Below are 22,372 nucleotides of genomic sequence, written 5' to 3'. Positions count from 1 at the left end.
TGAGGGGTTTTTTTTAAATACATTTATTAACCAATGTTAACACATTAAATGACTCTATATATTGCTAGTCAGAGCAGCTTACAAAATGCCAGAATGCATCATAAACTGGACAGCCACAATGAATAATTACAATGTGCATAGTGGCTAAGCTCAACACTTTAATATAGCTTTATGATTTGCAGAAAAAATTAATTTTAAATCATGGTTCCTAAAACAATCAATTGTAATTTTACCTAAAACTTATACAAAACCAGGCCACAATCTTTTTTTTTTTGTTTTGTTTTTTTTCTTTAAAACACACAGTTTTCACGCTGTAGTAACTTGGAAATGTGCAACCGTGTCAACAGAGACAAAAAAGCCAAAGTAACACGAATCTTACTTTCATGCAGCTATCAGTTAAATATTACATATTCTGGAATGATTTTACACCAAAAATATTTCCACAATACTTGCTTTCATAGGGGTGGATCGAAGTTTTGGAACTTGTAAAGTAATCGAACAAGATTGATTTTTAGTTGTGAAGTGTTTTACAGTCACAACACAGAGGCGACAAAAGTTAATTACACATTTATCAGGCAATAATGCAGCTGTGGTAATACAAGTTACCATCTACTTACTATTTTTTTCCAATCGACTTGCCACTTAATTTCTGCAACATATTGGGCTTTATTTGGCAGTATCTAGTCAATTAACTTATATCACCACTGTAAGTAAAAAAGGTCAGAATTTCAGTGGTAGTTCACAGAAGTCTTAGTTATATTTTTGTCTTTACAATGACCCTGACAAATCCTAGAGAAAACTTTTTTAAAGGCTTTCCTCCTGATTCTTCAGCTTCCATCGTTCCATCATGTAATTGCTTTCAATAAATATCAAAGATCTAAATAAATATTTACAAATTATTCCTCTAACTTCTCAAAAAATAGCTGGATGATTAATGGGCATATGACTCAGTCTAAGACCAATCTTTGAAAGAAACTAAAATGTGGAGACACTTTAAAAGAAAAGCTATTTAAGTAAGCTTTACATCTATTTAAAAAATTGTCTCTGAACATGGATGCAATTCATATATCTATATATAAAACAAACAAAAAGAAAATCATTTTTCAACTATCGATCCATTCCTATTGGTAATGCTTCTTAATCCAGACATTCCGCAAAATACAGACTTTTTACAAATCACGGCATCTTTAATACAAGAAAATTAACATGCATTATTCTTCATTCTGAGTACAGTGATGGAGCTCATTATTAGGCAATGACCCATTACTACAAACATAACGGCTTCTGTGAAACTTAAGTGCTTTTTCTCCTTTTCTTATCAGTTACAATGGACCAGGTGACACCAGATCAGAGGTGGTCAAATGACATTGAGTTGGGGAGGCTGAAGGGGGGCGCAACAAAGTAATTTGTATGCCTCAAAATTCCAAGTATGAATAAAGGTAGTTGGGTTTTTTGTTTGTCTGTTTGTTTTTTTTTTTTTTTGGCTTTTTCTTATTCTTGTTATAAGCACTCATGTTAGAACAAAGACGAAATGTGCAAACTTCAAAATTTAAATATTCATTTTTCTCTAAGATCCAGCTCAGTAAAAGATTACCCCAGTTCCCTGTGATTTTAAACTACAAGATCAAAGCTAATATTTTGTTATAAAAGTTATATATTGAAAAGAAATAATGAAAATAAAACACAGTTGGGAAATATTTAAGAAAAAATATGCAGGACTAGCACCTGCTGTGTCAACCCTGTTCCCTAAATTCAATCATGTACCCACTGGTATAACCAATAGATAATGCCTTTAAACAGTAAAATTAAGCTGAACAAAACCAGCTCAACAAGGTTAAGAAATAAACGTTACATCAAGGTAGTATGCTTCGTTTTTCTGAAACAGTTCTGTACTTCTTACATTCAGAACTAGTTTTTAAATGTTTTTTAAACATGTTAAACTTTTAACTTTTGTTAAACTTGCATCATTTTTTTTGTTTTTAGATCTGCTGTTTTTAAAGATTAAAATCTCTGTAAAACCTAAAAATGTCTTAAAATTTGCTGAAAATGCAACAAATCCTCTAGTTTAAAATTATTTGAAGTAACCTGCTCCGACAGATGTTCAATTCATTTTGCCAACAAAATTTTGGAGGAGGATTTTTAACAGAAGACTGAAACAACTGTGCAAAATTTCTTCTAAGAAAGTGTTTAAAGGCTGGTGCAAAATGGGAAGCAAATTCTAAACAATTTTGGCTTTTTTTTGTTTTTTTTTTTTTTGGAAACAAAAACCGCTCTGTCTGAGAATAGCAATCATTGGGGTGGTGCTCTAGGGGAGGAGGAGCCCTTTCATCTTTTCCTGCGGCAGGTGCGTTTGTGTTCGGCATGCCAGTGCTCCTGCTGACACTTGATGGAGCAGTAGGAGGTGTTCCAGCAGCAGTGGTACATGGCCTCCTCTTCACAGTTGTAGCACTGGGGAGAACAAAAGAGATGGGATTATCCCCCTGGCAGGATCCCTCCTCACCAGCATTCCCCCAGCACATGCACAGCAATGCTCCTCTCATTTGTGCTTGGGAGCATCCAGGCATTTTTCACATGAAGAAGGCATCTTCAGCAAATCCACACAATGCTTTCCTATTTTCCAGAGTCTGGATTATTGCTTTTCCAAAATTAATCTCTCACGTAAGAAAACTCATCTCTTGGAATGGTGGAGTGACATTTTTCAGGCACACAGTGCAGGAAGCATCTTTTACCCTACATTTGTGTTATAGCACCCTGATCTATGTCTTAAAAGCTGCAATAAACCAACAGGCTCTGGCACAGGCTTGAAAATCAGTGATTGAGGTTTCTTTATAAGCCTGATTTGGCCAGAGGTTGCTGGGGAAGATCCTTTAGGTCTAGAAAATGTCAAAAGTCACAACAATAACATCCCAGGAGACAAGAATTATGGGTTTGTTATAGCCCATCTGGGGTCAGCCTGTAAGGATGTGCTGTCACCAGGGTTTGCTGACTGGCAGCCAGCACTGCCACCTCCTGAAGGGAAAACCTTGTGCTCCATCAGTGCTACTGAGCAGATCAAAAAAGTGTTTTTTCCTCCACGTCTTAGATAAACCCAAGAGGGCCCATCATACACAGGTTGGCTACCTGGGCTCTTGCCCTTTGTTCTGCCTGCCAGCATTGCACAAAACTCCTGAAAGAAAGATGCTGCACAGTCTATGATTTATGCAGAATTATTTGGCTCTGGAGAAAGCTGCAGCAAAGATGATTTCTACCTCGGAACACAGAGAACAGCCCCAGCTTTCTGATAGCTGGAAGAGCTGCTTGGAAAATAACCCTGTGGCCTCTGGGGAAACAAGCAAGGGAAGGCAACAAGCTGGTCAGCACCAAGGGTGCCATCAAGGAGGGACAGCACCCACACAGTGCCCTGTCTCCAGGCAGGTTTATGCCCCTTAAGGCAGTGCTGCAAAAGCATGAACTGTCATTTTGACAAAAGTCCATAAAGTAAGGTGGCATTGCTGCTTAAGGTACCATTTATACTTCTGCATCCTGGAGAGTCAGCTTCTAATGATCTCAGATTTGTCTTTCTGAATTTGGTCTGCTCAAAATCAGGAGGCATCTTTAGGAATCCAGTCTGAAAAGCTTACTGTGTGATGGGGAACAGGGGGAGAGATATCACACAGTCTGTGCAGGCTGCTATCAAACCACAGAATAACACACAATTTAATTTTTATGTCCTGTCTAGCTACAGCTTTGCTAATAAAACAGAGAATTACAAAGGAAACAAACCAAACTGCCTCAAAAGAAAAACCACAACAACCCACACTACTGCAAGACAGATCCAAGAAAGCCAACATTTACATTGGCTAAACTGATAACCATTTATTTACATCAGCAATAAAAGGACTGCCCTAGCTGTGTGAGAAGGGAACCTCTCCATTTTCCTTTCATAATTTAGCTCCTGGGAAGTTTATTTGTAAAAATATCTGCAAACAAGTGTCCTCTTGAGAGCTGTTTTCCTGGTTCTTCATGTTGCTGGCTGCCCACAGGCCTGTGGGAGCCATCAGGATCATCTGCTGGAAAGGTGCAGGGAACAGCTGTGGCTCTCCATTATGTACAGCATGGGCCTCAGCCCAGAGACCAAATTCACATCTGCTGGCTTGGAGAGATCAAAAAATGCTACAGCAGGAGAGGACAACTGATCTGTGGGTCCTGCACTTCCCGTTACATATGCTGGCCATAAGTGTGGGATGTAAATCTCCACTTACAAAGGGAAAATAGTGTCATCTGTGCTGGTACCAGCACATGTGGCACTGGAGGCAAAATGCCAGCTGGCCTCAGGCCTCCTCTTTTCTTTGTATTTTCCTCTTTCCTTTGTATTTTCCTCTTTCTAAACATTATCAATCACTTGGGGTTTTGTTTCAGACAGTACACATCACAGACAATGCTCATTCACTTAAAGACCACCTGTTGCAAGTTAAAATAAATGTATGTGTAAATAGATTTGAAAGAGAAAAAAGTTAAAAGCTGTCAATGGAAATTACCTATGCACCAATTTAAATGAGTCTTATACGAAAGTAAAAGAATTTGGTGAAACTAAAACAGAAACATTGTCAAGACCAGCACTCCAGCCTGAACCCTGGAGGCCATGGAGGTGCATAATCTCATTATTGTTACTGCTGCCTTTACACTCCTTCCTTTTCTTTGCTATTTACTTGAGGTATCTGTATTAAACCCAAATTTTCTGAAGGTATAAAAATGAAATTGGGCTAAGCCAATTGCGACCGGCTAGAGAAAGAGGAACTGTTATTCTTTAACTATGCATTAGTATTCTGAGGGCTGGAAGCACATCTCATGTCCCTGTACACCACCAGCAAAATGATCCCTTTATCCCAACTGGACTTTGTTTTTAGGTATAAGAAAAAGACAAAATACAGTGTGAATAATAGCAGCTGTATTCCCAAGCATAGACATGAGCATTACACAAAACCAGAGGTCTCTGCTCCTAATTAAAAAGCAAAGCCACCAAAACTCATTTAGTATGTGTGTTAATTACATGAGATTTTGGTAAGGAGGTATCATTATAATAGCAGCACACAAATGCAGTACTACACACCAGGGACTGTCATTAGTACCACTGAAGGAAGAATCACTGGGGATTGTGTAATTGGACCAAGTCCAGCTGCCTGGGGCTGTGTGTTGGCAGGCAGATCCATCAGCTTGAATGCAGAGGTGTTTATCCTGACCCTCCCTCTCCTGCCACATGCAAACCAGCTGCCTGCATGATGCCTTCATTTAGGGTGGTGATTGACAGATAGTTTGAGGCCACAGAAATAGGCAAGATTGTCAAATACTCTTTCTATCTTTTGATTGTTTTGCTCAGTAGAGAAGCTTTATGCCCTCATTAATAAATTCAGTGATGTGGTACCAGGGCATTTTTTGATTAGTCTGAAGGATATGGTAAAGGCACATTGGAGCAGATAACTCCAGTCAGTCTCTCTTGAAAATTCTACCTTCAAAACTCCCAAAAAGCAGCTAGAGCTAAGAGTCCAGCCTCACAATGATGTTATTGTGCCCCAGCATGTCAGCTGAATGGTGACAGTGGTTCACATGTGTGCTCTTCACTCCTGACAGAACAGAGGTAATTTGACACATTCTATAGTGGGCAAAGGCAATTCCATTTCCCTCTCCAGTGCCACAGGTGAGCACATGCACACAGCCCCAGCAGCTGGTGACACACTGAACACAGTCACTCCATCAAGTCAGTCAAAAACAACTTCTCTGGTCTGCAGAGACAGGTAGACAGGGAGGAATTCTCTTATTGACAGAGACCCAAGCACTGCACCATCATAACACCCACAGTAAAACCTCTGTGAAGAACAGAAATGAAGACTACAGGAGCTCTGCCATTTGAAGCAATTACTCTCTTTCCAAAAACCAAACTCATAACTGTGATAGTCAGTGACTGACTGTCTTGCCTGAGTATTTTTTCCACTCCTCTCCTGAGCAGAGTTTTCCCTGCAGGGACCATTGTTTCATGTGAGCACAGGGACTAATGAGGCTGAGCAGCAGCAAAACAGCCTTTTGTAGCAGAAGGCAAATGGGGCTGCAGGGGGTGGCAGGACTGGCTGTCCCTTGGCTGGTGCCATCTCCTGGAGGCTCCTGCTCCTTTCCAGCACCACCAGTGCTACAATCCTGTGCCCACACCTCTGTGTGTTACAGACAACTGTCACAGTGCTGTGGGACTTCCTCAGTGATGGCTCTTGCTCCCCTGTTCTGTGAAAATTAACAAAGGAATAGCAAAGTCTGTGTGTGTGCCAGGTCCCAGTTCCTGGGCAGAGCAGTTTCCACCTGCCCTCTGCTCCTGGCAAGCAGCACAGTTTATGGTTCTTGCAGTGTTTGGCTAGGTGCTGTACAGCCATGTGGGAGGACACACTCCAGCCTGAGAAAACACCAGCCACAATCCAAATATAAGCAGGGGAAAGTTTGTGGTGTGTAACAGAACAGTAAGATGTCTATTCTCACTTTTCTAGAGAGCACACCAACATGGTTTTTGTAGTGTAAACTACAAAAACTCTGGTGCTGCAGAGTTGCACTTAAGGACCAAACAAGAGAGGAATACATTTCAGAATGTCATGTCTTAAATATAAAGGAATATAAAAAAGCTATAGAAAAAGCAAGGAGAGGAAAAGGCCAAAAGGATATCACTAACAGCCTTCTTAGCAGGGGAATTCAAATTGATGCAGCCAGATATTGTACCCTCTGAGGTCTCAAGATCAAAGGAGTGTGAACATAATGCAAAGCATGTCTTATACAGAGTAAAAATGCATTTAGAAAAAAATATTTTTGATACTAAGATCTGATTGGACTTGAGAAGATGTTGCTGTTAGCATTAACAAATTGAGATGGAAAGTAATCAAAACACCAAGCTCAAATTTGGAGAAAATTTGAAACAATTATATGAAGGAGAAAGCCTTAATGCTGAAAGAACAGTGAAAGAGCAGTGCAGTTAAAAGCAAGGAAGAAAACCCCTTCAACTGCCTGCAGGATGCATGATACATTTCCACTTAACTCTCTTGTGATAAATTTTTGACACTTACCCACTGCTTCTTCTTGGTCTGGGAAATCAGTTGCTTGTGCTGACCTGCTAGTTTCTTAATTTCTTCTAAAAATTCTTCTTTGCACTTCTCCTTTACCTGCTTGCACTTCCTGTCCATCTCTCCTTGTGCATTGGCCACAGCTTTGCTCACAGCCTGCCTTTTCTCCTCCTCCATCTCCGTGCGCAGCTGCCAAAGACAGTCAGCAAAACAAGTCAAGGGACAGCTCTTGGAGTTAAAAGTGTCTTAATTAAACCTCTACTCTTTAAAACTCTGTTACTGATGCAGGTGGGGTCACCTAATTAGAGATTTCTCCTATTTAGGAAATAAAAAATTGCTCAATTAGAGATATAACAAAATCAGATTTAATCAAAATAAAAATGTCACTGTGTTTCTACTCTGCTAGGCATCTACAATAACAGCTAAATAAGTTCTATGCATATTTGCTCAATCAGTTTATAAATTTGCTCAATCTTTATAATTTATAAATTATAAATTTATTAATTTCTCTTTAAAATATTTTGTTTTTTCCAAATCTACAACTGCATATAAATCTACAGCAAGTACACAATGGAAAATACAAAATAGAACATCCCTGAGTTCAATAAGAGGTATTTATTTATTTATTTTAGTGTTCATTGTCAGTGAGGTTCCTTTGCCCTTGCTCAGGTATCTAAACATTTGGTGTCTTAATCCTACAGGATTAACACTTGAACTCCCTAGGTTCATTTCACAGTCCTTCATCCAGAAGGAAATTCATCTTATCTTAAGACAGGTACTTAAGAGAGTTAGACAAATCATCCAAATTGCCCTGCTCTCTCTAGGCAAAGGTGACCAGGTCAAGCTTAGACATTGAATTTTAAACAGGTTATTATTAGATAAGAAAACTCAAACAAATTTCAGTGACCCAATTTGATCTTTAGGTCAGAAGATGGGCAAAAGAAGAATTATTTACGATTAGCAGTTAAACAATGACATTGTTTAGAATCACACTTAACAATGGAGAGAAAGGCTTTGGCATGAATGAACAATTAGTTTCAGTTTTGGATCACAAACTGATTTCACTGGACAAGAATCAAAAAAGTCAAGAGTTTTCTGTTTAAAGTAGGTTTGTTGGTATAGAAATGGTCTAAAAAAGCAATAATGGAGACTATTTTTATGTGGTCTCATTGGAAAACGTTTTTTATTCATTTTGGTAAGAGGGGTTTTTAACAAAAATAGAAAAAAATGTGAAGAAATCCCCAAAAATCTCCTCTCCTTAACCCAGGGTAGGTGGTGTTCAACATGTGTTACCTTTTCCACTGCCTCTCGCACGACTCTCTCAGTTTCTCTTTTGTGATCAGCTTTCATCCTGTCCTTGAAATCATTAAAGATTTTGGTGTATTTGTCATGGCACATGTTCTGACACACTCCATCATTACTGGTCTGGGTGCTCCGATGCACCACTTTTGGAGAAGAGGCACTTAACTTCTTGGTCTGAGTTGAGACTGAAACTTTTTCAATGGGCTGAGGCATTGTGGGAATTTCCTGGCTTGAACTTACTGCTTCAGTTTCAGGTTCTGGCTCCTGCAGAGAAAGAACAAACTTGTAAATCAGATATCAAAATAGAACAAGTCAACCTGTTCGCTTTTCAGGTCCCCCTGAAGAAAAAATGTTATGTGAGTAAAATCAGTGTAATTAATGTGAAAGGTGTCTGCTGAAGACCTGTAGTGCTAAAGGGATGTGGGATCCCTGTGGAAAACCAGCTTGAGAGTGGGCAGGCTCTTGGGTCAGGCTTTTCTGACTTCAGCCAGCCTCACCTCCCCAAAAGTATGAAAAACCTCCGGGGCTGTGCTGACTCCTTGGGATTACTAGAGGTTTGCTAGAGATATTTCTCCCCCACAACATTCTGCCTAAAGAGACTGTAGTTGCATGACCAAGGCTCCTGGATTGTTTTGGCAAACTCTGGGCTTACTCTGACCCAACAGGCTGCCCTGGAGTCTGTGATATTCCACTGACTCCACAGAAGTGCTGCAAAGATTGATCAGTACTTCAAAGGTCCTTTGAAGATGAAAGGCTAATGAGAGTCTACGTCTTGCTTCCAATAATATGGAACTCGACTTGATGACCACAGAGGCTCTGTATAATTACACAATTATCAAGAAAGAAGTCCCTGTTACTGTAGTGTACTGTGCTGAATTCAGCTGGCTGTATTATTACAATGTAACACCAATGGCTCCTGCTCTTTAGAACAGACTGACGTTATGCTCCTAGAAATGTTTATTTCTATTTGAAGTGTCTGAAGACATAAACAATTTTTTTTAATTAAAGTTACATCTTTTAATGCTCATTTAGCAGTGTAGAGACAAAGCTTTGCTCAGGACTGGACTTTGTGCCTGTCTGTGTGATGAAGCATTGCTCACACCATTCAAAAGGCTGACTGTGTATTCCCTTTTGCAATCAATTACTCTCTGAGAGGTCACTGTGATTGACTTCTGGATCACTGATCAGAGCTAAGAAGGCAAATGTTAAGACATAAATATATGAAGCAAATTACAGCATTTGCTTGACAGAAAACACAGTAAGAATGGCGAGACATCCTCCTGTAATCTCCCTATCTTGCACTCAAACCAAGTTTGTGCCCCAGGGAGCAGAGAGCGTGTCACTGTCCCCATCCATGAGGCTGCCTCCTGCAGGATCAGGTACCATGGGGAGGCAGCTGCCCGGGAATGAGGGGTGGCCGTGTCCCTGTTCCAGCCGCCACAGAGAGCTCTGCTCTACAGAGAGCTCTGCTCTACAGAGAGCTCTGCTGCTCCAGCCACTCCGTAGCTCTGCTGCCACAGTACCCGCAGCCTCCTCTGCACGGGCATCCCGAGTCCTCTGGCAGAAAACACACACATACGTGCAAATGTTTCTCAGCGTTCCTCTCAGCTGGAAGGAGGCCAGGAAAGATTCCTTGGCGGCTCGGGAAGAGATTTACGGCTCTCTCTGTAAGTGCCCCCTCGTGTACACGAGCAATAGCGCAGCCCTTGGCTCCCTGATCCAGCAAGCGGGATACACAGGGAAGCCCTGCAGACAAAGTGGGTAAGGTAGTTCATAAACTTAATAGTCTCGATTGAACTTCCTAATTTTTGCTGTTTATGGGCTTGCTGATATCCTGAATTTGTTATTAAAAAAGTAATGTTGTAAGCTGGCTTGCTTTATCCGTGATACAGGATATTCCAATGATGACACACATTGCTTGCATTGGGAGGCACAATTACACTGGTTAGCAGGGAGTACCAAGCTGTGGGGCTGGAACTTCCAAGGCTAATAATGTAACATCACTAAAAGGTGACTGAAATTGAAGGAGTGCCTATTAAAATTTCAGACTTTTTGTACTTGGCTATCTCTACAAACACAGTAATTGAGGTTACTCACTTCTTTCTTGAGTTCCATACTCTGGTTACGTCGTCCTTTCTTTGCTCGTGGTTCCTGAGTAACCTTCAGCTGTGAACATTAAGGAAAAGCATGTTGAATCAACCCCAATACTAGTTCATTTAAGTGACTTGCATTGTAACATGACTGATGTGCCTTTTATTTGTGATTATTTGCAGTTATTTAGGGTATCAAATAGAAATGCTAATGAAATGTTCTTAAATGAGAAGTACACACAATAAACTTTCTACATTATCACTGATGACTATGACTGCATGAAGGAATAAAATTAAAGAACAAGTTCTACCATTCAACATGCACTTGCTAAAATACTCTTAATAATTCCTTTCTTCATTGCACACACAAGTTCAAACACTTGTTTTCTGAGATATTCTGATATCAGTGACCCATACTTAGAAATCAGATCTTGTTGGATGCCAGAAAACAGCAGTGATTTTAAAGACAATATAAGTATATAAATATGGTAAGATCACCCAGACTGGATTATTAATGGAGGAGTGTGGAACTTTATGCTTTAGAATAAAAGTCAGCTTGCAGCAGAAACAAGGATGAGATCTAAGTGGATGGTAATTATCTCACAGTGCTTGTAGAGAAGTTCTTATGCCTGCTTTTGAAAGATGGCTAACACTAGCTAGTCTTAGTAACAGGATATTGCAGACTACAGCAGAACAGTGAGTTTGATGGCTACTCCTGTGTTCCTGTATCTGAGAAACCAGTAAAACAGGTATAAGCATTAGCCAAGTCAAGGATGAATAGTTGGCATTGAAGAGAAAATATGTAAATGGACACTTCAGACCCTGTGACTGACACTTCTGAAAAAAAAGGGAAAATACCAGTTCTTTTATTTGTGACCATTTTCCTGTTTTATCAAAGGCTGTTGTATGACTGCGCACACGACTTTAAATAAAGGGACTAGAAAGGGGTAGCTAAGCAAACCAGGCTAAAAAATCCTAAATCCACTTTGATAAGGAACAACCTCCCACCACAACATAGAGCTTTATAAACTTTTAAGTTTTTAGTTCCAGACTGGGTGATAGACCTGTTTGACAAAAAGACAAAGGAAGAGGGTAAAAATATACTGATTTTTTTTTAAATACAGACTTAGAGCAAGGATAGGGGTTTTAAATGAGGAAAGGTGTTGCCAGGGAAAGGGCTGCCAAAGGGCTGCTACAGAGAAGCATCCTGCAAACTATGAAAATCTTACTGCCAAGTCACTAGTAGTGAATATACAACACCCTCTTGAACAATGAATGATTAGTAAAGATCAGCTATGATATGGGAATTTCCATGTGGAAATGCAAAGCTTTGGATCTTGGCCATTTGTGCTCCTTGTTAAAACAATGTGATTTTTCTTGTTTTGCAGAATTATGTTTAATGACTTTAATCAGTTGCTGGTCACCTGGTCCTCAAGTGCAATGTTTGCACCTAACTTCAGTTGGACTGCTGAAAATGTCATGGCTGGTGTTAGTTGTGGATCTGAAGGCAGAATAGAGCTCAAAGTGAACATACTCCAGCTGTGAAAAGGGTGAGCAGCCACAGGGCTGTCCTTTGACAGGACTCCAAGAAGGCAGTGTTGCAGTCCATCTGATATCTGTGACATTTGACTCGAGCATTCCTGTTTAACTTTAGAAATCTTGATCTGTCTCATCAAGGTGCTGTATGTGACAAACACTTTGAAACTTCACAAAGGTCACCCAAGAAACTGAGGAAAGAGGAAAATCTAAATTCTTACTATTACTGATAGCAAGATAGGGATATAAGGGGGAACAAGTGATAGGGAGGATAAATCTTTGAACCCTCTTGTCCTCGCAAACCTGCAGACAGAGCACAGCTAATTAACAGCACATTAATCAAAACCACATTGACTTTGTACTCTTTAATGAATTGCCCCAATTGCTAATATTGTAGCAGCACTCACTTGCTCATTGCTAGTGGAAGAGATGCTGGACTCTGCCTCCTCTTCCCCTTTGTCCTCATTCTTTGATTTCCAGAATCTGCCCTCCCGGAGGAAGCGCTGGTGCAGCTCCAGCTCATCACAGGCCTTCTTCCAGCCCATGCTGCGCTTCACGTGCAGCCGGTGGATGTTCACTGTGATGTCTTGAATGTTTTCAGAGGGGATCCAGGCCCTTTTGAATACACAGAACAGACAGTTCAGAAACATGAAATACAGGTGAAGGATCTCAACCTGAGAAAGGGACTTCAAAAGCAGTTTTTCACAATGGCCGATCACTGACAATTCCTTTTTGATTTTTTTTTAACTCAACACATTTGAAAATATGGACTGCATGCTGTTAGACATTTTTGTTATTATAAATACTTGTTAGCTGTTGGTGCTATGGCTTAAAGTCTCTCTCATTTTTGATGAGCCACAAACCTTCCCCAGCACCATCTCTTATCTGTTCTCTTGCTAAATGCCCTGACTCAGACACAGAAACAATTTTTTTTACTGGAGGTTCATATGCTAATCCGATTTAGCTCTTCACCTCTTTCCTAAAACTGTCAGGGAATGTACTAACTCCTCACCTTGAATATAAACATTTTGTGTCCCGGGCCCCTGTCTATCAGGACTGAACTTCCATGGGGACTGTCATGCTTATTTGGACTGAATTCATGCCAGTGACATGGTTCCAAAGTTACTTTGTCCACTTTAATGTGTTCAGAGAATCCTCAGAGAGTTAGACAGGCAGGACTTGACATTCTGAGAGGTTACACCAAGCACCAGACAACACTGGACATTGGATATAGAGTCACTGCCATGCACATCTACCTAACAGATTAAATCCTCAACAAATGACATGTTTGTGAAAAGATTCTTGATTCTTGCAATATAAATTTAATGTGAGTAAAGACAAAGAAACAATGCAAATTTACACCAACCAGGAGTTGGGCCTTTTGTCCAAGCCCAGCACAGTAACTAAGCAATGGCACTGCAGTTAAACATCCTTTGCCTATTGTACCAGCACATATTTAAGAAGTTGCAAGCACCTCATCCCACTGGTGCCAGGTTCCTTTATTAAGTAATTTTAAACTGTGTGAACTTAAAGCCAAAGATAACTAATGAAATAAACTGTATTCATTAACAGATTCAAGGTAAAAGCATTCTGTGATTGAGACACCAGTAAAGATCCTTTACTTACTTTATAACTATTAGAAAGTCTTGGTAGCTCATATACAAGGTGAAAAGGTGTTATATACTGTGCAAGTTACATGAAAGCAATTTGAATAAACAGTTACTAAAACACTGTTACTGAATTGTCTAGGTCCTTTTGGGATGCACCAAAATATATCATCTCCCAACAGCCATGAATTACTTTAGAAATGTCTCTTTTCCTCACATTATAGGCATAGAAATAAAACAGTAAAATAATCCAAACCAGTACATCCACTGTCACACTGCTACAAACTTCCCAAATGCTGAAAAACCGGCTGGAGAGAGAACCAAAAGCTGATCTCTAAGAGACAAGTTTCCAGTGTAAAGAGGGATTCTCTGAAATTGCAAACTGGCTCCCAGCAGGAGGCCTGTCAATGTTCTAGCAGTGAGACACAAACATTTGTGATATATATCATGGTACCAAACCACAAAATTGTAGTGCCTCAGCTCAAATGAGAAATTGCCTGAAGTCAATACTGCTGGTTGAAGGAGTACATTTCTGTCCCATTTTCACCTTGGCCTGGATTAGGACACTGCTACACATTTGAAGAAACAGCTTAAGTTCACTTACTGTCTTTAATTAAAAAGGCATTAAGGAACATCCTTCTGGCAACTGTGGACAGAGAACCTCTGAGCCACTGAATTTAGACACTTCAGATGTGTTAGACTGAAATTTAGATTTTCTAAAACAATTATGGCAAAGTGTTCAGTATTTCTAATGCTGGCAACAAGCTGAGCCAGGATTTACAACATGACAGATGAGATAAATTCTTTTAATATTGTTTGTAAAAAGCAGCACATGGAATTAATAAATTACCTTTGGTGGTGATGGCCAAAAAAGCGAACATCAACTTGATTGTCCTCTTTCTGCATGACTTTGGCTGGCCAAAACCCAAAGCCTTTCATTTTGGCCCAAACCAACTCATGATTAGGTATCTGGAAAAAGAAGTTGGATTTATTAGTGGATATGAAATATATTGCTATCTCCCACAAATATTCTGCTGTAACACTATGCAAGTACCTTAAGAGTTTGGTTACTGTTTGTGTCTAGTGCTATTTTCACTTTTATCTTCTTACATTTCCTTGTTAGATAGATTGCTTGGATCAACTTAAAAAACCCCCTAAAACTGCAAAGTCTGAAAAGGGTATAACTGTCTATTGAAAACAGAGATCCTAAGCAGCCTAAAAATTAACTTGTCTTTCTGGCTTCATTCAGGAGCAGAGTTTTAGTTCTGTAAGCTCCTTATTTTCTTGTGAAACTGTTGTAACTGGCTGATACCCAAGGTTTATAACCTATATTGTTACAGCTTTGAACTTCAATCAACACTTCACTTGTGTAAAATATCCAGGCTTACAGAGTCTTAACCATGCTTTTGAAACAAGCCCTGTGAAATGGAATATTCAATGCATTAACGACACCAAAACTGCAGGCTTTCATACAGAAAAGCAAACAAATAAAAATCTGTGTCAGCAACATACACAAGGATAGCAGAACCAATTGTCAGGTCGTGCATTTGACAAATAGAAACAGTTCTTGCAAAGCTGCAGTTCATCCAGCTGAAAAACAACAACAAAAAAAAGGTAAATAAGCAAAAAAAATCCTATTTATGTGATTTCAGTACCATCCCTCTCCCTTAAGTAGTAAAATTTTTCAGCCCTGCTTGCTAATTTGGTGGAGTTACTTCCGTCCATGCAAACTAAAGGTGTGAAACTGAGGTGGGCTGTGAGAGGCTGAAAGACAACCTGAAGAAACATAATTCATGTTTCAGAAAAGCCAGGCAGAGGGAGAAGACTAACTGACATATTAATGATCTATTATAGATGAAATGCAAAGAACAGTTCTTAAAATTCATCAAATATTTAAAGTACATTGTGAAAGAAGTAATTCAACTGTACAAAAGGAGAAAGTGTGCCAGCTCCTCAGTTGTATTTTTTGGTCTCCCCTGAATATGGAGAATGATGACAATTTTTTTTAATGACAATTAGCGAATTTAGTAGGACTCTCACCTCAGATTCAATTTATATTCGTAAGTACAATTATTTCTAGTCCAAATCTGTATTGCTTGATTATGTTCAAAATTAAAATTTGAATACCAGTGTTTTTAAAATTATCATCTAGTTGCAAAAAAAACCCTCAAAAAACCAACAAAACCCCAACAACAAAACCCAACCAACAACAAAAACCTAAAGAAAATGTAAAAGGAATTCTGAATCAGCTCTTAGACTATCTGAAGGAAATTTATAGTTCAATTTCACATGCTTTTTATTTTGTAATATGAAGAATAATTTCTTAGGTTTTTAAATGAATATGAAGTATCTTGGTTACTTGGTAGTACTTACTTCATGGCAGGTGTCTTTGTAAAGCATCCTTGCTATATCAGCTTGTTCACTGTCCGCTGGAAATTAAAAAGAGATGGTATAAACAATCCCAGTATGATCACAGTGCTCACAAAGATTTGCAGCTGTGACATTCATGCTATAATTGTCACGCTTAAGAAGAAAAAATATAATTTAATCACTTGGACAGCCCTTCCATTTAAAATTTTTTAACAATCAGTTCAATATTTGTTTTCTCTGTCATATTTATATGCCACAATACTACTTTTACACTGAACAATGCAAGTACACGTCTGAGGAGGAGCAGCAGCAGGGAGACACAGTTGCTCTTAATATGGGTTCAGTTCCTTTTTCTGCTTGTGTCCTAATGGCACACTCTAGTTGTTCTGAAACATCTCCTCTCTGCTCTGTGCCCTGAGTGATGCTTCACAGACTGTTTATCCCTGAGTCTCCCTTTACCCCCCTGTATTCCTCTCTTGCCATATTCAGATCTCTCCCCACCAGCCCCAGTGTGAATCTCCTGGGGCTGCATTCACTGGTGCCACCCTCCTCCCAGTGCCCCTGATGTTTATTGACCACATCCTTCCTGAGATGGTTGTGCTGGAAAACAGGACCTGGCTACAGCTTCTGGACATGGTGCTGGTGTTTTTTTACTTCCAATCAGTCACTCATTACCTTCCCAGTGCCTGGCAGCTTCTCTGATGGCTGTACCTCCACACTGCACCAGCAGCACACTCCTGGTGTGGATGTAGCTACACTTTCTGGCATAATATGGCAGATATTGCCCAAAAGTAAAAGAAATATGTCCATAGTACATCTTTCTGCTGACACAATACAGAAATCCTACCCTACCCTAGGAAAACTTACATATATTGGCAAAAATCTGCAGTATAGACTGACCTAGGACTTTGCTGAAGAAGAAGTAGGATGGAAAAAGTGTAATTCACGCTAAGAGGTTTATCCAGGGAGGATGAAAATAGTTTCTGTAGTAGGTGGCCAGAAAAGACCCTGAAAAGTCATCATGCACTTTGAATTTTAAGGGCTTTCAAATTACCTCATTCACACTTAAGACTACTTTATACCAAATTCATCCTGGACTTGTGAGTTTCCTGCAAATAAAGACAAATCAAAGCAGTAAATGTAGTATTTTACCTCCATAGAAAATCACTGTGTTGTGTAGAAGCAGTTGAGCATCTGCTTTGAACTCCTCATAACTCCTGTACTTTCCTTCATTTACTTTCTACACAAAAGAAAACACAAGGCTGTGAGAAAACTCTTCAAAGTGCTCTACCTGCTTTATGCAGAGAAGCTTTCACAGGAGTCTGCATTATGCAACACAGATCAGACACTGCTTTTCCTGCATACAAAAGGAATACTTACAACTCTTTGACATGGTTTGTTAGTACCTGAGCTTTGGCTGCCCTTTATGCAATGCCCAGAAGTAAAATAGATCCTTTAGTACTTGACCAAGTTTAAAAAAGATTTTCCTGGTTGTAAGAAGGTGAAGCTGCAGTAGCTGCAGCATAAGGTGTGGTCCAGAACATTTGTTCAAACTGAAAAATGTTCCCTGAGGTGAACATTTTGTACCTTAAAATATCAGCTAGCTTCAAATCAACGTTGACTGTCTTTCAGGACTGAGCTTCCAGGATCTTCACTTGATAGTTTGTGTTATCTGATGAAAGCTGATTGTCCCAGTCTTCCAAACTCATAAAAAATGCCTACATGGAGCCATGCAATTCATTTTCTTAGTATGGCTTTGTCCAATGGGGAGTGCAGTGTTTTCAGTTGGGCTCTCTCAAGAACATCTATGACAATTCCAATTATCAAACAAAACAACATCGGCTTGTAGAATGCCATCAGAGCCAAAAGACCTTCTATGGAAGCAGGAGAAGTTGACAGAGTGAAAGGAAGGCCTGGCCTATTTTCAGGCTCAACCAGTGTTGCCAGCACTTCTAGAAAGCAGCAGTGCTGGTCTCCAAAACTGTCAGTGAAGCTATTGTTTATTTGTGCATTTTAATAATAAAACAAAGGCTCTTCACATCTGTGCTTGCAAAGGGCAAGATATACCACAGCACTGCCTACAATCCAGTTGCAGGAATGAGTAAAGATGAATATGCTGTTTATTATGATCATGTGCAGTTGATTTGTATGAGTCATGATCAGACCTTTGGCTCAGAAAAAAGGGGCAATATATTTATTAGTACTTTATTTTTGGAACAATTAATGCAAAACAGATGTTTTGGGTGAGTCTGGTTTTTCATGATCAACAAAGTGATTGGTTCTTTATGAATCATTCAGATGTTTATAAAGCTGACACCCACACAAGGGCATAGTGACTGAAATCAGAATATGGCCAAAAACATTGGGCCAGAGAAGCACATACAGGCACTTGAGTCTATACTCATTGATTAAGCTAAACAGTAATTTCTCTGAAGATTTTAGCTACCTGCAGATGCTAGTGTAACCTTAGTACAAAAGGAACTGAGGATACTCTTTGTCTGAAAACCACTGAAAATGGTTTTACTCAATTACCTATTTATGAGGAAAAGTTTGACATGTTAAACTTCCATACCTAGTGCTGGATACAATACTGAAATACTGATCACAAAGAGAATTAAACAGGATTAGGGCTTTTTAAACTTTCACTATTAAAAGACACCCAAATCAGTGTGGAAGTTAGGAAGTAAGTCAGTCTACCTCTTGGATAGTAGGAACATCAACAGCTGAGTGCACCAGCCTTCGATACATTGGGTGTTTGTTGTCCTTCCCTTTCTTGTTTAGATCTATAGCCTGAAAGGACCATGAGACAGACATTTGTTATTGCATTGAGAATCTGCTTAAAACACATAAAAGAGGATTAGAAAATGCAATAGTTTGGAATATTTCAGGTGGGGACTACACAAGGGCAAATGGAGGATCCACAACCCATGAGATTGGGTTTGTCTCACATCTGAAAAGTTCCATGTCAGAGGAGCCACAGGCCCGTGGCTCCTGGTGAGACTGATCCAAACCTCAGGGCCTGGTAAGTGTATGTGAAAACACACACAGTGCTTGTGACAGGAGAAATAAAAACCACCCTCCTGTAGCCCCCACAATGATCCTGTGCAGTGCAGCAGGGACTGAGCAAAGCCCCCAGCTCCGACTCACCCGCTCCTTCATCCGGGACACGATGAACCGCAGGTATGTGCTCATCTCTTGCTTACTTGTGTTTTTCTTCTTGATACTCTGCCAAAGAAAAACAGCATCATATCAGTATTTTAAACTGGACTTCAAAATCCAGCCAATAAACATTTCCTCAGCATTAACACTTGATTTGAAAAGGTAACTTTGACGCTATTTCTTAGGAAAAATCTTTTCTGAGAAATTAGTAACACTAACACGCCACTACCACCATATCTGTTACTTTGAATTATGTCTGGGCTGAGAACTTCAGCTACAGAAAAATTGCAGGTTTTATTTCCACTTGTATCCATAATAGTTTGTCAGAACCTCTCATAAAAAAGTGTCTAATTAGAATAAAGCAATGAAGAAAGTAATTTTAGGGAGCAGCTGAAAATTTATTTAATGGTCTTTTTATTAGCAAGGCATTAATAATTTTAGCAAAATAAGAAATTATTTAAAAAATAATATCCTGTACCATCTACAAATTATATGCTGATTAAGCAAAATGACACCATCTGGGAGGAAGACAAATTGGCTCTAGCCAGTAGAAACTCAGAGCACTTTTTACTGCTCAAGAAACAGCAGTCTGGGAGTTTTGTGGTTCTTCCTTAACAAAATTTAATCCAGATTCTGGAACACAGATCACTACTTTTTAGCAGTTCAGGGTCCAGAGCTTTCCCTTCTCATTTTAGACTATTATAGAGACTTACCCCACCCTTCAAAGTATAACCAGGCTAGTTGGAACCCTGCATACCAAAAATGTGCTGCTAGAGAGAAGGTGTCTCTGCAAATGCCTAATGTGCTCTTACAAAGCAGCCAATCCTTTCCAATCCCTGTGCACGGCTCTGCAGAGCTACAGCAGCTGCCTGCAAAGTGCTACCTCCTCCCTGCTTTTACCTACAGTAGCTCTCCCAAACAAAAGCACAGTGAAACAACAGCATGGGTTGTTTCTATTATCCTATTATCTATTATCCTGAAGTGTTTCTAACTGCTCACGTCTCCTGCAAGGCATTCACTCCTCCTCACATCTTGTGCACTGACTGCCAGGCTGAGCTCTCCCCTTCTCATGCCTCATTTCACCACTTGTGTGCAAACTGTGTGGACCAAATTGGCTCAGTTACACCTGCATCTTCAAAATCTGATAGCCTTCAGCAAGATCCACATAATTGTGCAGATGAAAAAATGAATCCATGTTCTAATATGTAAATAAAGGAGGCTTAAAAATTATCTGTCACTAGAAGTGTGCTATTTTTCATTGAATTACTTCTATATGACTCTGGACATAGGGCTCACAGACATTGAGTACAGAGCACCTGTTTTACAAATTTACTTGGCAAGAATAAAATTACACATTAGCATAAAAAAAGCTGATAGGATTTGATTGTGTCTCCCCTGTTTATATTCCTCCTGCAAGACACTGAGGACACTGAAAACCACAGGCTGTTCCCCTGTGCTACAGCAAACTTGCAACCTATACATCTCAGGATTGTACTTACTACCTTTCTTGAAACAAAACTGTACACAGCACTACCTGCAAAGCTGCTCATTTGATTGCTTAACAGCAATTAGAATCATTACAAACTGTGCTGAAATACCAGCTCAGTCACCAGCCTACTCAGACACTGCATGGTGCATAACAGCACTACAGCTTCCTCCTGACTGGGAAAAACTCTCCTGTGGGAAGGGCCAGCCCCAGGTATTTCTAAACCTACAGTTCCTTTAAGCATTATTTTCATAATATTAATGGTTGCCTGGCCTTCCTTCCAAACTGTGGACTGACAGAGAATTTATTCTGCACTATATATCTGAATCACATTCTGTATATTCATGTTTCACTCTGACTACCAGGAGAAAAGTGCATTCTGCTGGAATTCAAATCACCTACTCAGTTTCTCATAAACCAACATTGCCACTGCAAATGAAAACCCAAATGTGCATTAAATTATCTGCATTATGAAACGCTGCTGTCATTTTGTCATTTCAGGCACTGGAGTGCTGTGTGCTTGCTAATGACACAGCATTTTAAAAGACTGAAACTTATAAGGACACAATAAAACTCACATGCACTGACTAGTCCTACACCTCTTTTTCTGACATGGCTCTGGAATTTATCATCCTTTGAAAGTATTTCAGAATTCATGTGAACCATTTTTCATGCCCTGCTGGGCAAGACAGTTTGAAAGAGACTGTTGAGATAGATGGTTTCCAGTCTTATCCTTGAGATCATAAGAAAAGATAGATAGCTGGCTTTGTATAGTTATTGATGTCAGCAATTAATATCATCTTAAGCACCAATGATAATTATATAATTAACTTGCCAATTCTGGCAAACTTTTAATTTTTCCACTTTTCCTTCAATTCCTTACACTGATTTATTTTAAGAAAAACTTGTTCTTCATGTTCCTCTACTAAATTTTGAAAGGTAATAAATTTAGGGAATTGGAGCCTATGAGCCAGCAAAGTGTCTTTTTATGGCAAGGTTGCTCACCCCTTGTAGAAAGCCAGTTACATTTCCAGCACTTCATTCACTTTTCAACAATAATTAGCCATTTAGGAGGTAGCATTCCCACATTCTTTGGAAGTTATAATGGAAAATGTGCAAGTTTTTAATAAAAAAACTCTCCTTTGTATTTTGAAGACTTGTAGTGTTCTCAGAGTCATCAACCTAGAGCCACTTAGAGCAAGAAAATAGATAATACTAGATGGAGACTATGATTTGCATAAAATCTATTTACATTGCTCTGACACAAGATAATATACCCACTTTCAGGTCCCTTTGTAGGCAGAGTGATATAGAAGCAAATAGAAATGAAAATTAGGTCTTCTAATTTCCTACTTTCTGGAAACAAAAACAATGATAGTGGCAAGATCCACTTTCTTTTCCCTGTCATATCTACTAAAATAGATGTTGTTCAAGATCAAGTTTGTTTCAAGGAGCCTGCTGAGATTCAATCCAGCCCCTAAAATGTCAGGATCCTTATACTTTTACATGGCCTATTTGTGGGATAAATTATCTTAATAGGGGACTGTACCAGGTCTGGCTGGGATGAAATGAATTGTCTTCACAGCAGCAGGTATGGTGCTGTGGTTTAGATTTGTGACCAAAACAGTGTTGGTAACACATGGGTGTTGCAGCTCCTGCTGAGCACAGGGTAAAGGCCTTGGCAGTTTCTCACTCTGCCCCACAGTGAATAGTTTGGGGAGTGCCCAAGAGGGTGGGAGAAGACCCAACAAG

The 22,372-nt window shown here is 39.5% G+C and overlaps 1 protein-coding gene across 4 annotated transcripts in view; it reads right to left on the bottom strand.

The window, feature by feature from the left end:
- Window positions 1-22,372, bottom strand: part of ZMYND11 (zinc finger MYND-type containing 11) — a 105,391-nt gene continuing 83,019 nt past the window's right edge. For all 4 annotated transcript variants that reach the window (XM_066551213.1, XM_066551232.1, XM_066551241.1 and 1 more), the window contains 11 exons: window positions 19,123-19,200; window positions 18,673-18,765; window positions 17,128-17,215; window positions 15,979-16,034; window positions 15,118-15,195; window positions 14,456-14,574; window positions 12,406-12,613; window positions 10,470-10,538; window positions 8,364-8,636; window positions 7,074-7,259; window positions 1-2,448 (listed from right to left, as the gene is read on the bottom strand). In XM_066551213.1, coding sequence (XP_066407310.1) covers window positions 2,326-2,448; window positions 7,074-7,259; window positions 8,364-8,636; window positions 10,470-10,538; window positions 12,406-12,613; window positions 14,456-14,574; window positions 15,118-15,195; window positions 15,979-16,034; window positions 17,128-17,215; window positions 18,673-18,765; window positions 19,123-19,200 — 1,371 coding nt within the window. In that variant the 3' untranslated portion in view covers window positions 1-2,325. The remainder of the gene's footprint in view (window positions 2,449-7,073; window positions 7,260-8,363; window positions 8,637-10,469; window positions 10,539-12,405; window positions 12,614-14,455; window positions 14,575-15,117; window positions 15,196-15,978; window positions 16,035-17,127; window positions 17,216-18,672; window positions 18,766-19,122; window positions 19,201-22,372) is intronic.

Source organism: Molothrus aeneus, chromosome 1, assembly GCF_037042795.1.
Source record: "Molothrus aeneus isolate 106 chromosome 1, BPBGC_Maene_1.0, whole genome shotgun sequence".
NCBI lineage: Eukaryota > Metazoa > Chordata > Aves > Passeriformes > Icteridae > Molothrus > Molothrus aeneus.
The sequence above is the reverse complement of the archived record's forward strand: the minus strand, read 5'-3'. Positions and strand labels throughout refer to the sequence as shown.